The sequence below is a fragment of the Lutra lutra genome, chromosome 15 (genome assembly GCF_902655055.1).
Source record: "Lutra lutra chromosome 15, mLutLut1.2, whole genome shotgun sequence".
Classification (NCBI taxonomy): Eukaryota; Metazoa; Chordata; class Mammalia; order Carnivora; family Mustelidae; genus Lutra; species Lutra lutra.
The window spans coordinates 13,175,677-13,190,632 of record NC_062292.1 but is presented as its reverse complement, the minus strand read 5'-3'; the positions used below and the strand labels follow the sequence as shown (position 1 = coordinate 13,190,632).

General features: G+C 49.3%; 1 protein-coding gene across 4 annotated transcripts in view; it reads left to right on the top strand.

The window, feature by feature from the left end:
• The window catches only part of PACC1 (proton activated chloride channel 1), a 68,540-nt gene that overhangs the window by 26,435 nt on the left and 27,149 nt on the right, over positions 1–14,956 (top strand). For 3 of the 4 annotated variants that reach the window (XM_047705125.1, XM_047705126.1, XM_047705127.1), the window contains one exon: positions 8,506–8,602. Coding sequence is in view for 1 of the 4 variants with exons in the window: in XM_047705124.1 (XP_047561080.1) it covers positions 4,638–4,673; positions 8,506–8,602 (133 nt within the window). In the remaining 3 variants the exon portion in view is untranslated. Of the gene's footprint in view, positions 1–4,497; positions 4,674–8,505; positions 8,603–14,956 lie in introns of those variants that run through there. The other variant, XM_047705124.1, reaches the window with a different exon arrangement.

Here is a 14,956-nt window from a genome sequence, read left to right as displayed (position 1 = left end):
AGCATCTACCTTCGGCTCAGGTCATAATCCCAGGGTCCTGGGATCGAGCCCCACATTGGGCCCAGCATCAGTCTCTCTGCTCCTCAGGGAGTCTGCTTCTCCTCCCTCTGGCCCTCCGCCCCTGTTCATGTGTTCTTTCGCTCTCTCACTCTGCTCTGTCTCTGAAATAAGTAAAATCTTTTTTTTTTTAAGATTTTATTTATTTATTTGACAGACAGAGATCACAAGTAGGCAGAGAGGCAGGTGGGGGTGCTCCCGCTGAGCAGAGAGCCTGATGCCGGGCTTGATCCCAGGACCCTGGGATCACGACCCGAGCTGAAGGCAGAGGCTTTAACCCACTGAGCCACCCAGGTGCCCCTGAAATAAGTAAAATCTTAAAAAAAAAGAAAAAACTTTAAAAAAATAATAAAGCCACAGAATAGTCGAGATCATCAGGGACATGCACGTGGATAGGAAGGTGGAGGGACCAAGGACTGAGTTCTTGGGTCCTGCCAACATTTTGTGGGTGCGAGTACTGGCAAAAGAAACCAAACCATGTGCAAGCCCTGACTCAGCACTTTCACATGTATTAACTCATTTAGTCCTTGCTTTCACTCTGTGAAGTAAGACACAGTGTCACCGCCCGTCTTTACAGATAATGAAACTGAAGTGCAGAGACCTTAAATACCTTGCTCAAGGTCACAGGGGGTTGGTATAGCCAAGATTCAAGTCCAGGCCCCCTCCCAGCATCTCCCCTTAGGCCCACGGGCTACACCTTCCCTCAGTGACCATATCAAATGCTCATACATTTCATCCATGCAACAGAATGAACTTCTAATACAGAGCGACCTGAACAGGATCCATCACCAGCCCTCCGAATCCTAGTTTCTGTGTTAGTAACACACCAGGCCGCCTCCTTGATGGAATTGTGCCAAAACCAAAAATGATCACGGATGTGAGAGTCTGTGTAAGTTGTTCTGTGCAGAATCTGTGTTTCGTGGGTCGCAGGATCTCCAGGTTAGGAGAGGCCCTTCTAAGCCCTTGAATAGAATATCATCCCCATCAGATGCAGCACGTTCCTTAATAACATCCCTGACCTATAGTGTGCTGCTTCTCTGAGCCCTTTCTCTCTCTACAGTTCCATTTGTTAGTAACTTCTTTGAGCCCAAAGATACTCCCTACAATTTCTACTCATCAGATCTGCCTTCCTCTCCCTGAGACACCGAGTATAAATCTGTGGTGTAATGGCATGCTCACATGCCCTTGAATTTTTCTAGGCATTCCTCTGATTGCCCTTCCCTACTTGAACCCAGATTCATTTTCCCCAATGAATCAATCACCTGCAAGGAGAATACAAATTATTCAAAGAGAAACAGAATTACTTTTAATAAGATAATTGGTTGCACGGGGGATGAAGGAGGCTGAGAAGAATCCCGAGGTAATGAGAAGATTAGAAACAGCAGGAGAGTAACAACATCCTAGCCTTAGTAGGGAGGAGGAGGTGGTATTCAAGTCTGGGGGCCTGGGTCCCCTAGCTGAAGCTAGAACCACAAAAAGACTTTGCGTCAGGGGCTGGAGCCATGGAAGGGACACTGCCAGGAACAGGGAGCAAAGAAAAGAAAAACCTTGCCTTCTCCCCTGCCCTGACCCCCTCTAATATCCCAGCAGTGCTTCCTCTCGACTAAATTCAGTGGAAACCCAGCTACAGGCCTGTCTGCCCTATGTGAAAAGTTGTTTTGTTTTGTTTTTTACCTGTAAGCAGCAGGTGCAATGATTAAAGCCACCTTGGATGGCAGCAGCATCACTGGGATCTCTGCTGCTGCCATAACAGGGCACTCTCCCTGTGTGTCTCTCTTCACATCGTCTTCCATCTGTTGTAAGGACTTGAGTCATAATAGGTGAAGGGATCACCATACTTAGTATGACCTCATTTTATCTAATACCTCTGTAGCCATCTATTTCCAAATGCGGTCCCATCCTGAGGTACCAAGTTAGGACTTCAACATACCTTTTTGAAGGGCACAATACAACCCATAACAAGGATCTTTTGGGATCTAGATGGTAATTCAAACCGTGAGACTAAAGAAGAACCCATTTCCCTAGCCCCTAGGGAGGGAGTTGAAGGGAGATCTAGAGCCCTAGCTTGGGAATGCCATCTTGGAGAATTGAGGGGATGAGGAGAATCCAGCAAAGGAGGCTGAGAAAGAGCTTTGAGTGAGACGAGAGCCAAAGGGGAGGCATGTGGGGTCCTGGAGGCCAGAGGAGGAAAGTAGGGAGGAGAGTATCAGCTGAGGCCAAGGCAGCTGACGGATCAAGAAAGAGGATAAATAACAAAACAAATGAATAAACAAAAAACAGAATCATACCTATAAGTACAGAGAACGAAATGATAGTTGCCAGAGAGGGTGGACAAAATGGGGGAAGAGGAGTGGGAGATGCAGTTATGGAATGAATGAGCCACCAGAATAAAAGGCACAGGAGAGAGAATATAATCAATGATCTTGTAATCACACTGAATGGTGACAGATGGCAGCTACACTTGTCGTAAGCACAGCATAACCTATAAACTTGTTGAATCACTATGTTGTGCAGCTAAAAATAATGTAATGTTTTGTTACAACTATACCAAAAAAAAAAAAAAAAACCCTCATGAAAAAAAGAGGAGGATGGGGAAATGGACATCTGATTTGACAACTCTGAGGTCATTTGTGACCTTGACCACCAAATTTCAGTGGAGCAGAGAGGATGAAAGCCTTATTCGTGTGTGCTCATGAGAGGATGGGAGGAGAGGACTTGGGAACAGCTAGTACAGAAAATTCTATTTATGTGTTCATGGTTTCTCCACACTAGCATGGAAGAGCCAGAGGGCAAGGACCTGGGAGTATCCCATTTGTTTCTGTATCCCAGGGCCCAGTGCCGTATTTGTTAAAACTAGTATCTCCTTCAGATGTGGGACTCTGTAATTTTCCAGTTTGGTCCGATCAACAAAGAGTAGAGAGGATCGATAGGGCTGGACTAGATTTTTCTGGTCTTTCAAGCTCTAAAATTCTATGATTGTGTGACCTGTTCTATCCACCAGCCCCGCATTAACGCAGCTAGGAATCTAAAGAGTTGTTTGTTGTCGTTTGTATTGCAAGCAACTGTTAAATGGCTGGAATAAGTGTTCCATTCATAAACTGAACATTGTTGAGTACCTACAATACATATGGTATATTTGCTATGTATATGGTCCCATTAAAGATGCAAGACCAGGGAACCCAGGGTGGGGGAGGATGGTCAGAAGAGGTGAGGGAGGCCTCCCTCTACTAATACTCTAGAGGTCCAGGGGGCTTTGATGTGGTTGGTGCTACTGTGGTTGCTGCTGAAGATGGAAGAGGCCCCGAGTGGCCTGTGTGTAGGGCCTCACAGAGCTGCAGCTGCCCAGGACACAGAGCAGCATTCACCAAAGCATAAGTGACCTCTATTTGCCTCACGACTAATTAGCCCGGGGTGGCCACAGAGAATGGCAGTTCAGGCAGTGGGAGGAGGGGAAGATGCAGTCCACAGATCCACCGTACTACAAGCCAGACACCGTATTCCCCACCACATCCAGGGCAGGAGGCTTCTGCTGCAGGGGAGCAGCACTTTTATTTTTTGCTGCATGATCTGTAGGCTCTCAGTAAGGCCCTGTGAGCAGGGCAGGGTTTAGGCATAGATAGAGGGCCCAGGGTATTAACCAGATCTTCGGGAGGTGCACCTCAGGGCTCAGTTGGTCAAGCACCTGCCTTCAGCTCAAGTCATGATCCTGGGGCTTTAGGATTGAGCCCTGCTTTGGGCCTCCTGCCTGAGGAGAGCCTGCTTCTCCCTCTGCCCATCCTCCCCGCTTCTGCTCTCTCTCTCAAATAAATAAAATCTTAAAAACAAAACAAACAAAAACCTGTGGGAGAGGGGCAGAGCCAGGACAAAAACCTAGACGTCCTGACTCCAACTGTCTGCCCTAGGAATAATGGAAAGTGTTTGGATTCTGTAGTCTGTTCCTGGATTAAATAATATTCATTTCAAAACAACAACAAAAAAATACTTTATGACTACCTTGCCCAAATCCTTTCCGAAACAAGGTACCTCAGTTTCCTTATAAAAGAGGGAGCAAAATGTCCAGCTTACAGGGTTCCTTGCAGGATCAAGGGCATAATATGAATGAAAGTGCTTTGTAATATACAGTGTTCAACAGACATGTATTAATGGTTAGAAACCACCAGACTGCCTCTTGCATTTATAGATTAGGCTCTCCCACTCATCTGACCTGACCTCTTTATTCCACTTTCCACTCATTTTCTCCGTCCCTCCTCTTCTAACATACAGAGGAAGTGGGAGGTGAAAAGAGCACGTGCGTCTAACGCCTGGCTTAAACGTGGCTTTGGGTAGCGCTCAGGTTTTGCCATTCCAGAGTTGTGAGAGATGGCTCTTGCCCAGAACTACATTTCCCAGCAATCCTCCCGCGGCACCAGCGGCAGCGAGGCGCATGCGCCGAGTGCCGCCCCGCCTGGTCTCGGGGCCGCACCTCCGAACCGGTTTCGCCCCGCGGAGCCGGCAGCTTAAAGTGCGGCGGCTGCGGTCCTCGCCCGCCGCTGCTCCCGAGCCGTCGCGGTCTCAGGTGTACCTCAGCTCGGCTCAGTGCCATGATCCGGCAGGAGCTCTCCACATCCTACCAGGAGGTACATGGCAGCTGGGGGCGGGGGCGGAAGCAAAGTTTCCCGTGGGGCATCCGAGCGGGGTCCCCGCGTCCGGGCGGATGGGGTGCGGGGGGGCGTCCCAGTGGCTCGAGTGCCCTTTTCGAGGAGTACGGCGGGGGAGGGGGTCCCCGCGTGTGGAGGAGCGGCGGGGCAGGAAGGAAGCGGCAGGCTGAGCCTCCTCCGGATGCCGCCGGCGCGGGATGGAGCAGGGGCCCCGGAGGAGCGGCGACCGGTAGCCGGCAGGTGAATGATTAAAGCGGAGTCCGACCCAGGCAGCTGCGCGCGGGCGGGCCTTGACCTAGGCTGATCTTTGCAACAAGTGGCGGCGCGGGCGCCCTTCTGCCAGCTAGAACGGATGTGCGGGAGGCATTAGCCTCTCTGCAAGCCCAAGGCCTCGTGGCCCCTTGCAGGTGTAAGTGACAGCGATAATTATGCCTTGTTTGGAGGCCCGCCTAACTTTGCAAAGGTGCTTCTCGCCGAGCTCGGTTTTTCTTAACTGTCTCATCTCCTCCCACTACTTTAACTATCACTTTCCAGCTCTTTGTCTCTTTCTTGTTTGTCCTGAGCTACAGGCTGCGGTTCCAGCTTTCCCTCACACCTCCCGACTCCCCGGAGCTAGTGAACTGCTCTCCTCCCCCTCTCAGGTCCTATATCCTGGTCATCTCTGGGAATCATCCTCCCCTGTGCCCCGCACAGTGGTCCCCTCACTTGTGCGTTCAGTCAGTTCCACATCTTCAGTCCTCAAGTTTGTGTCCCTGTGTCTCCTCTGGCCAACTGCGTGAGATGCTGTGTTACCAGCTCTCCCTTTGGTGTCTCCCATGCTGTGCAGGTTTCTTTTGAGGCCCTGCCTTGATCCCACAACATCCCTTTTTACAAACAACCTGATGCTGCTCTTGAACTACCCAAGTCCAAACTTCTTAGCAGCTTTCAAAGCACTGCTCAGAGTCATATCTTCAGTTTTCATCTCACCCACCTATATTCTAACCACACTGGAAACTCACTCTTTACAAAGGTGCACCTGCTTTCCTGTCCCTTTTCCGCTTTCTCACACAGTTTCTTTTTCTTTAACTGTCTCTGAAACTCCATTGGTTAAAATTCCACCATCCCCCCATTATTCAAGGAGGGATCTTTAGTCCCACGTGCTCCATGGAGACTGACTTCCCAGATCAGTCTAGCATTCTGCCTGTCCTTCTCCTATGTACTTCCTGTTGTCTTGATCAATACTGACCACTTTTGGTGTACATTCCTCGCTTTGTAAATGATCCTGTGTGGATCAAGCAGATGGCTTAGCCCTAGAGTGCAAGGGGAAGCGGAGTTGAAAGTCGATGAGATTTGCCTAAGGCTTGCTATTTTTTTAGTATAAGACCTGGTCTGGAATCTGACTTTGGGATAAATTTCTGTATTTCTCCTGCCATCTCCTTTATCCAAAAGGAGCCAGATGAATTTTAACCCAGTGCTGTGGATTCTGTGGTCTCTAGATTCTATACTCTAGACAGTGAGGGAATTCTCAGGAATGAGTTGTGTCTTTCCTCTGAAAGTTTTCAGGTTTATAGGGAGAGGAGCATAGTGGATAAATACTACTTTCAAGTCAGAAAGCCTGTGTTCCTAACCTGGCTCTGCTTCTGGCCATTTGTCAAGTCACTTAACTTCTCTGAGCTTCGGGTTTCTTCATTTGCAAAGGAGGGTAGCGATAGGCCTTATCTCCTATACCAATGAGTTGGTATGGGGAATGTGCTTAGCTCAGCGCTTGGCAGAGAGAGACCCCTCAGTGAATGATGGCTCTTGTTAATAGAGCGTGGGCAGCTCCTGCTTCTAGGGTGCTTTGGGATCCTGGTTTGTAGGACCATGTCCCTCACTGTCTGTACATAATCTGCAGTATCACCTTTCCCAGCAGGGCTCCTAAAATGGTTATTAAAATATAGGCAGTTATCCTGCTTTTAGGGGCAAGGCCAAAGGTAGAGTCACTTTCCTTTTGGGGGCACCCCAAGATGGAAGACATCGAAAGGACCCTTCCGCTTCTTCAGTGGCTCATTTTGAAGTCCCTGTCTCTTGCTTTGTTCAGAAGGAGGCCTCCCAGAGAGTGGCCTGCACTAGTCCTGCCTAGGTCATTCTGAGAGCAGACCTAGCTCTGAGTTAAACTGCTTTGCTGAAGGGGGGATTTTGGCTTTGGGGATGGGGTAGGCAAGGAGTTATTAGGGCTGCAGGTAGTCAAGAAGGGAACTGGGTTGGGCTGAACCTGGGTAAGGCCTGGAACACAGAACTCTGGGCCTTCTCAGAACTAACATCCTTCTTTCTCTTTGGCCAGCAAGGGTCTTGGGACCTCTTGCTCTGTGCTCCCACGACCCGTATCTCATAGTGTTTCCTCCAGCCTCCTACTCCTCTCCCATATGTTGATTTTCTTGTGAGCTTGGAGGTCTTCAAACTGAAGGTTTTATCTGATTCTAAGGGGCAGGAGTGGAGGCATAGAAAGGACGATAGAGGCACTTGGCTGGCTCAGTGGGTAGATCATTTGACTCTTGATACTGGGGTTGTAAGTTCAAGCTGCATGTTGGGTGTAGAGGCTACTTAAAACTATAATTTAAAAAGAGAGAGATTGAAGACCAGTAGATACATGAGAGTTTTATTTTAACCCAAGTCTCCTGGAGATTAATTTTTAGTGAAAATGTTTTGAGACCTTAAGTGTTGACACTGTGAACCTAAGAAAATACTTAGGAAAGCTGTCCCCTTCCCCTCCCTCCTAATTCAGTGATAAGTCCTCTAAATTCTGGTCTTGATCTCTCTTGCCCTCTTCCTCCTCGTTGCTACCAGAATTGTTGGTTATCATTGTATCCTTTTGCCCCTTATCCCTCTCAGTGGCACTTCCCCCATTTGCCAGATGAGAACACAATGAGGGGAGATTGAAGTTACCAGCTACCAGGCTGTTAATCAGCATCTGTTTCTGGGATGGACTGCCCTCTCCATTTCGTTCTGCCATTTGCAGTTGGAGTGGGTAGACATGAGCCAGAGTCCTGGAGAGTTCCGACACCAACTTCACTGTTTCCTCCTGCCTCTTAGCAGACTCTTAGCTGCATTTCCTCCTCCTTCTCTGGGAAGCTGTTAAGATTATAGGCTTTGGAACTAGACCAACTTGGATTTGACTTTTGGCTCTGTGGCCATGGAAAGTGTTGTGGTTGAATTATGCCCCTCCAAAAAGATGTGTGGAGAGTGTGAACCCCTAGTACCTCAGAAACTGACCTTATTTGGAAATAGGGTCGTTGCAAATGTAATTAGTTAAGAGGAGGTTGTCCTGAAGTAGGGTGGGCCCTCATCCAATATGGCGTCTTTATAAGAAGATGACCATGTGGAGACACAGAGACTCCATGTGAAGATGAAGGTGGAGATTGGAGATGAGATGCCTTACAGGCCAAGAACACCGAGGCTTGCCCACCATTACCAGAAGCTTGGAGAGCGCCATGGAAAAGATTCTTCCTCACAGCGCTCAGAAGGAATCAGCCTGCCAACACCTTGATTTCAGATTTCTAGTTTCTGGGACTTTGAGGGACTCAACTTCTGTTCTTTTGAGCCACGTGGTCTCTGGTGCTTTGTTAAGAGCAGCCCCGGGAAACCGACACACGGGAAGTTACATGACTTTCCCGGGCCTCGGTGTCCTCATCTGTAGAACTGGTATAGCACACCCTGCATCATGTGATAAAATTGTGTGTGTGTGTGTGAGAGAGAGAGAGACCATCAAGAGGCACTTTCTGCTTTCTCATTCTAGTCTTCCCTAGCAGGGTTGATGCAGCTGACTGATTTGCCCTCTTTGTTCCCCCTCCAGCTGAGTGAGGAGTTGGATCAGGTGGTTGAGAACTCAGAGCGGACGGACGAGCAGGAAAAGGAGACAGACGGAGTCCAAGGTCCAGGAGTCTTGCCAGGTCAGTGGGTTCAGCGCTGGGGTGGAAGGGCTGGAAAGTGGTGATCTGCCGTTGCCGCAGCCAGAGGCCCCAGCCCGGGCGCCTTGCCAGCTGGGTACCTGCGGAAGAGGAGGAGCCCCCCTGCCCCGTGCCCCGGTGTCAGGTCTCCAGTATTGCCCCAGTTTGAAAGCTCTCCATATTTAACCAGCCTGGGGACGGAGGATGTGTCCAGGCCAGTGTCTGTTCTTTTCTGTGCTCTGGTGTGAGCCACTTCCTGAGGCCAGGCCATTGGATCTCTGCTCTTCTGTTTTTCCCTAGGAGGCAGTTAGCAGTGGAGCCTCTTAATACCGGAGTCACTTCCCAGGGCTCTCTAGGAGAATATAGGCCTCACCTCCTGAACATCAGGTCTCCCCACGATTGTCACCCAGCCGGGCAAGCAGGGTCCCATTTGTCAGGCCGCATCCTAGGGAGTCTTAACGGACTCCCTCCTGGATACACTCTGCTCCCTTATGTGACATCCTGTGTAACACTTGACTTCCCAGACCGCTTGCTCCCTCCAGCCGCCTTCTCAGTCTCCTTCTAGCTCTTGGGTGTTAAATGTTGGTCAGAGGCCCCCATGTTGCTGTGGAGGGCAGGCTCACCCGGGCCAACCTCCCTGCTTCCATCCCTGCTTTGCTCGCACACGTTCACACTCCTAGCCCAGAGCGTACTAGCCCAGAGCTCCAGACTTGCATATCCGGTATATCCAGATGCCCCCTGGTAGCTCTGCTTGACTGTCCCAAAGGTACCCTAAACCCCAAACTGACCTCATGGTCTCCCCCCTCCCAGCGTGGCCCTCTTCCGGTATTTCCTGTTTCGGGGAATGGAACCCGCCACCCATCCAGCTGAATCAGAGTCCTTTTCTTCCCCTTCCTTCCTTTCTTCCCCTTTTCCTCGGCCGCTCCGCCACGCTGGCCTTCTTTTACTTAGGCCTCCCTCCCTTCCACCCTCCGGCGTTTCCGTAGTTTTAGTCCTCTGCCGGGAAGGGTCTTCGGTCTGTCGTCTAGTTAATGCTAATCGTTCTTCAGCTCTCAGCGCATCCCTGTTCTCTACAAAGCCTTTCTGACCTCCTGGCTGGATTGCTTGCCCCCTCCAGCCCTGTCCCTTGCGGCCTGCACACCTCTCTGTTGGCGCTGTCCCTGATGGACTGGGGGGGGGTGTGTTTCGTCTGCCGGGCACTTGATGAGCGTCGGTGCTGCCAGCACGTGAGCTCCGTGAAGGTAGACGCCGCTCCGTTTCCCTCCCCACCTTGGCCCTGGCCATGCCAGGTTCATTGTTGAACCAGTGAATGAGTGAATGGAGCCTCTGCCTAACTCCCAGCTTCTCGGGTGGATTAAAGGAGGTGGACTTCTGCTCCTCGTGATGCTTGCATTTATGGGGGAGAGGACGGAGCTGGGATCTTCTGTGATGGTGCTTAATCCCCACAAGGCTGTAGAGGGGATGAGACCGGAGGAGGAGCTCTTTCCTGACTGCTTTCTCCGAGCCAAGCTCTGTCCTCCCGGTTGCCCCATTGAATTCTCATAGCTTTCACTTCCAGGGTGGTGGTCAACCTGATTTTCATGGATGAGGACCCGAGGCCCAGGGGAGTTAAGGAAAGTATGGAAAGATCTGGGCTGATAAACAGACTGGATCCAGCTCTGTCTGACCTCAGACTCTTTCTACCACACCAGTGCCTCTTAAGAAGTATTTTAAACATCTTTTGTTAAAGCCTCTTGCGTAAAAGGTAGTAGCATGTCTGCCCCCACTCTGGCTCTCGGCACTGCCTCTGAAGCCCTCAAGCCCCAGGGAGAGAACAGTACATCCATATTTATCTGCATTAGCTCTGTATATTAGTTTCTGTTGTCTCTATAATGAAGTACCACAAAGTTAGTGGCTTAAAGCAACACAGATTTATTATCTTACAACTCTGGAGGGCAGAAGTCCAAAATGGGTCTCACTGGGCTAAAATTAAGGTTTTAGCAGGACTGCGTTCTTTTCTGGAAGCTCTAAGGGAAAATCCATTTCGGTGCCTTTTCGAGCTTCTAGGGGCTGCTCACATTTCTTGGCTCATGGCCCTTTTTCCATCTTCAAAGCCTTCCGTGGCCAGTTGAGGCTTTCTCATATCTTATCGTCTGACACTGACTCCTGCCACTTCCTCCCTGTTTAAGAGCCCTGTGGCGGTGTTGGGCTCACCCAGATAACCGAGGAAAATCTCCTTGTCTTAAAGTCAGGTGAGGGGCAGCTTTAAGCCCACCTGCTGCCTCAGCTTCTCTTTGCCATGTCACTTGAGCTGTTGATAGTGCCAAGAATGAGGCCTTGGACTCATTCTTCCTGCTGCACACCCTGCTCTCTGCCCTCTGGCCCCCAGCCGGAAGAGGATGGATGGAGATGGCCAGACAAGAGGAGACAGGCCAGACTTGGAAAGATGAAGAGTTCTTTTGTGTTTCCTCTTAGAGATAAGTGCCCTGCAGACTGGGAAGTGTTCGTGATGACCTTTGGCCTTGGCTTCTCTTTTGCCTCTGATTCCTGGGGCCTTAAATCCTGAGGTCAGCCCGAGCAGGAAGGTGGACCTCAAGCAGAGTAAATTTTGGGTAGTTCCAGGGCCTGGCAGGAGCCTCCCGTGCTTTTGGCAGACCCTTCTGGGTGCATCTCCTTTGTAGACCATAGAGGATCCAGACTCCAAAGTCTCAGTAGTGAGTCGGCCTGAGCTTGATGAACTTGATGACCTGATACACAATTATCAGAGCTCATTTCCAGCCTTTGAGCCCTTGAATAATAGTTCAACTAATGGTAATGAGGACAGTAGCCACCATTTATTTCCTGGGTGCTTTCACATACTGGGCCTGCATAGGGCTTTGTGTCTGTGCTTACACAGAGCCATCACGGCCACTCTGCGGAGGAGCTGGTTAGTCTGGAGGCATGGAGAGGTTAAGTAATATTCTCAGAGCTTCTGAGTGGCAGGGCTGGGATTTGAACCCAGGGCTGCCTCCCGGAGTGTCCTGACTCTGGCTTAGTTTCTAGATGAGCTGCTTTTCTGCTCCCAGATTCTCCCCTTCCTCGACCAGAGTGACTCCTGGACTCCTTCACCTGTTACTCCATGTGCTAAAACTACAAAGAGGGCAAATGAGGCAGGATCCACCTTCAGGGACTCAGGACATGTAGAGAGAGAAGGCAGGTTCCCTGCAGACAAACTTATCCGTCCTTGTATAGAGCCTGCCCTGAGCAACCTAATGAGGGCCTTTTCTCCCTGTTAGGTGCTTTCCTGGCACTTGGTACTTTTTCTTTGTAGAATTTAAATTTAGCACAGCCGAAAGGACATACTTATTGAATATAATTTTTTTTTTCCTTTTAAGATTTATTTATTTTAGAGTGAGTGAGCACAAGCCAGGGGCAGGGCAGAGGGAGAGGGAGAGCGAGAACCCTCAAGCAGACTCCTTGCTAATCACAGAGCCAGATGCACGGCCAATCTCACGACCCTGAGATCACGACCTGAGCCAAAATCAAGAGTCAGACTCTTAACGGACTAAGCCACCCGGGCACCCCTTGAATATAATTCTTTAACGAGTTGTTACCAACCCCCTGGACCTGCCCCCGGGAGTGCTTCTGTGAGGCACTCCCAGAACTTCGTCTTTCCCCCCTTCATTGTATCTCTGATGCTTACTTTGCAGAGCACCTGGTCCATTGTGGGCGCTCAGTATTTGTACTTCAGAGGGGGACGCGGGGGTTTGGAACAGGAATGTATGTCATTTGAGCAATTGGAATGAATGATTGAGGGTCAAGGAAATAGTAGGGACAGAAATGGGGCTTCAGAAATGAACAAAAGGGGCTTCCTTAGTGAAGGAAGTGGGATTAACCGGAGGAAGGGCGATTGCCCTGCGCAGCCTAGCCCACGGAAGCACCCAATGGCTGGTGGCTACTATCCTCCTTAGGTGGAAAAGAAGGGGCTGGCCAGGGAGGAGGGATGGCACCTGCAACCATGGAGAGCTCGGGATAAAAACAGGGTGCATTGGAAGCTGGGTAGCGGGGTGTGTTTGGAGTGGTAGGTTGGCGAGAGAACTAGAAGCAGATGAGGCGGAAGGACAGATTGAGTCCGATTAGGGAGGGCTTTGTGTGGCAGGGTTTAGCCTTTACAGAGTGGGGCATATTTAATGGGATTGGAGCAGACCGGTAAGTGGGGTAAGCAGCGCCACTGAGCTGGGTCAAAGGCTGGTGTGGCAGGCTGCTGCGAGGAGCGGGAGAAGGGAGACTCAAAGAAGACTCTGAGGCCGGGTGAGTGGGCAAATGTAGACCTATTTCAGTCTGGAGGGGTGAGTAACTCGAAGAGAAGGTGCTCTTGTGCTGCAGACACATGAAGCCCCAGCGGGCGCGGTGTGCCTGGGCTGACGGCCCCGAGGCAGAGCTGAGCACTGGCACAGTGAAGGTGGGAGCCTTGAAGAAAGCCTGGGACCATGTATAGAGGGAGCTCTGGAGACTGGGCCTCGAGGAATGGCCACGTTTGGGGACCAGAAGAGGAGGGGGAGCTGGAGCCTGATGGAGGGCCTAGAGGTGGGAGCCACAGGACAGGAGGCTGGTACTGGGATGCTGAGACTGCTGGCCCTGGGCAGCACAGGTTCAGGCTAAGCATCAAACGTTCAGGATTATATTCCCAGTTTTACTCTCCAAGATAAGTAACTCCAATCCATAATCTGAGAGTCTCAATCTGTTTCCTCTCCGTCAGGGGAATCCCAACCACTTACTCTCTCCAAAGGGAGAAATGAGAGCAGACATGTTAACTGAATAAACAGTTTATTATATCACAGTTGAAATAAAATTGAGGAAGACACTTGGCTAGTTAGTCATTATAGTCAGTTCTCCATGGAAACAACTGTATATTAATAGAATTGACAAAAATCAGCAGCCAAAGGAAAAATTATATTGGATCTCCTCAAAATGAAAACCTTAAGTGCATCAAAAGACACTGCCAAGAAAGTGAAAAGACAGCCCGCAGGATGAGAGAACTTTTCAGATCACATGTCTGATAAGGGACCTGTATTTAGACTAGAGAAAGAAATTTATGATCCAATAATAAAAGGACAACCCAAAAAAAAAATGGGCAGAGAATCGGAATAATGTTTTTCCGACACAGAGGACTGATAAGCACATGAAAAGACACTCAGTGTCATCTGTCATCAGGGAAATGCAGATCTACACTACAGGGAGAGGTGTTTGGTTGTGTAACCTTCAGGCCTGTGAGGATGGCTACAGTCAGATGGACAAGTTTTGGTGGAGAAGTAGGGAAATTAGGACCCCCATAGATTGTTGGTGCAAATGTAAAATGGTGAAGATTTTTTTAATGGTAAGATGTATTGGTGTCTTGTTTGGGAATTGGAGTGCCATGGCATGTGCTGTGGGGAAAACAGCCTGGCAGTTCCTGAAAGTTGAAATACAGAGTTACCATGTGACCCAGCAATTCCACTTCTAGGTATATATCCAGGGGAAGTGAAAACTCATGTCCGCACATAAACCCGCACACGAATGCTCATAGCAACACTACTCATAAGAGCCAAAAGATGGAAGCAACAACCCACAGGTCCTTCAAATGATGAATGGTTAAATAAAATGGTATATTCACACAATGGAATATTATTTGGCAATAAAAAGGAATGAAGAACCAATATGTGCTATGTCATGGATAAATTTTGAAGATCTACATTAGGTGAGAGAAGTCAGACACAAAAGGTCCCATGTTGAGTGATTCCATTGAATTATCCAGAATAGGCAAGTCCATAGAGACAGGAAGCAGGTTGTTGGTCTCCAGGGACAAGGAGGAATGGAGGAGTGACTCCTAATGGGTATGGAGTTTCTGTTCAGGTAATGAAAACATTCTGCTGATTACACAGTGGTGATGATTGCACACCTTGAGAGTATACTAAACACTAAATATATTCACTTTAAAGGGGTAAATTTTATGGTATGTAAATCATATCTCAGAAACCCCACCAAAACAGCAAACCTACCACATCACTAAAAAGGGGAAAAAAAAAAAAAAGGAGACCGCTCATTCCTTCTTTGCATTTAGAATGCATCTTGGCCCCATGCTGTTTGCAAGGTAGAGTTTTGCAGGATTACGGTGGGCAACCAGTTCCCCCTTCCTGGGAATAAGAGTCCCACTGTGTTTTCAGAAGTTGAATTACTCACCACATATCCCCTTACATTCTGGGGCAAGTCTGGGTTTTGGAAGCAGTGCTGTCGTGGGTTTTGTAAAACTCCTAGATTACCTTTCCCAAGAAAGTCTTGTGCATTATTTTTGACTGTCTACTGTCATGAGTTTGCATTCATATAAAAGGTGTATACTTTTGGGGCACCTGGGTGGCTTAG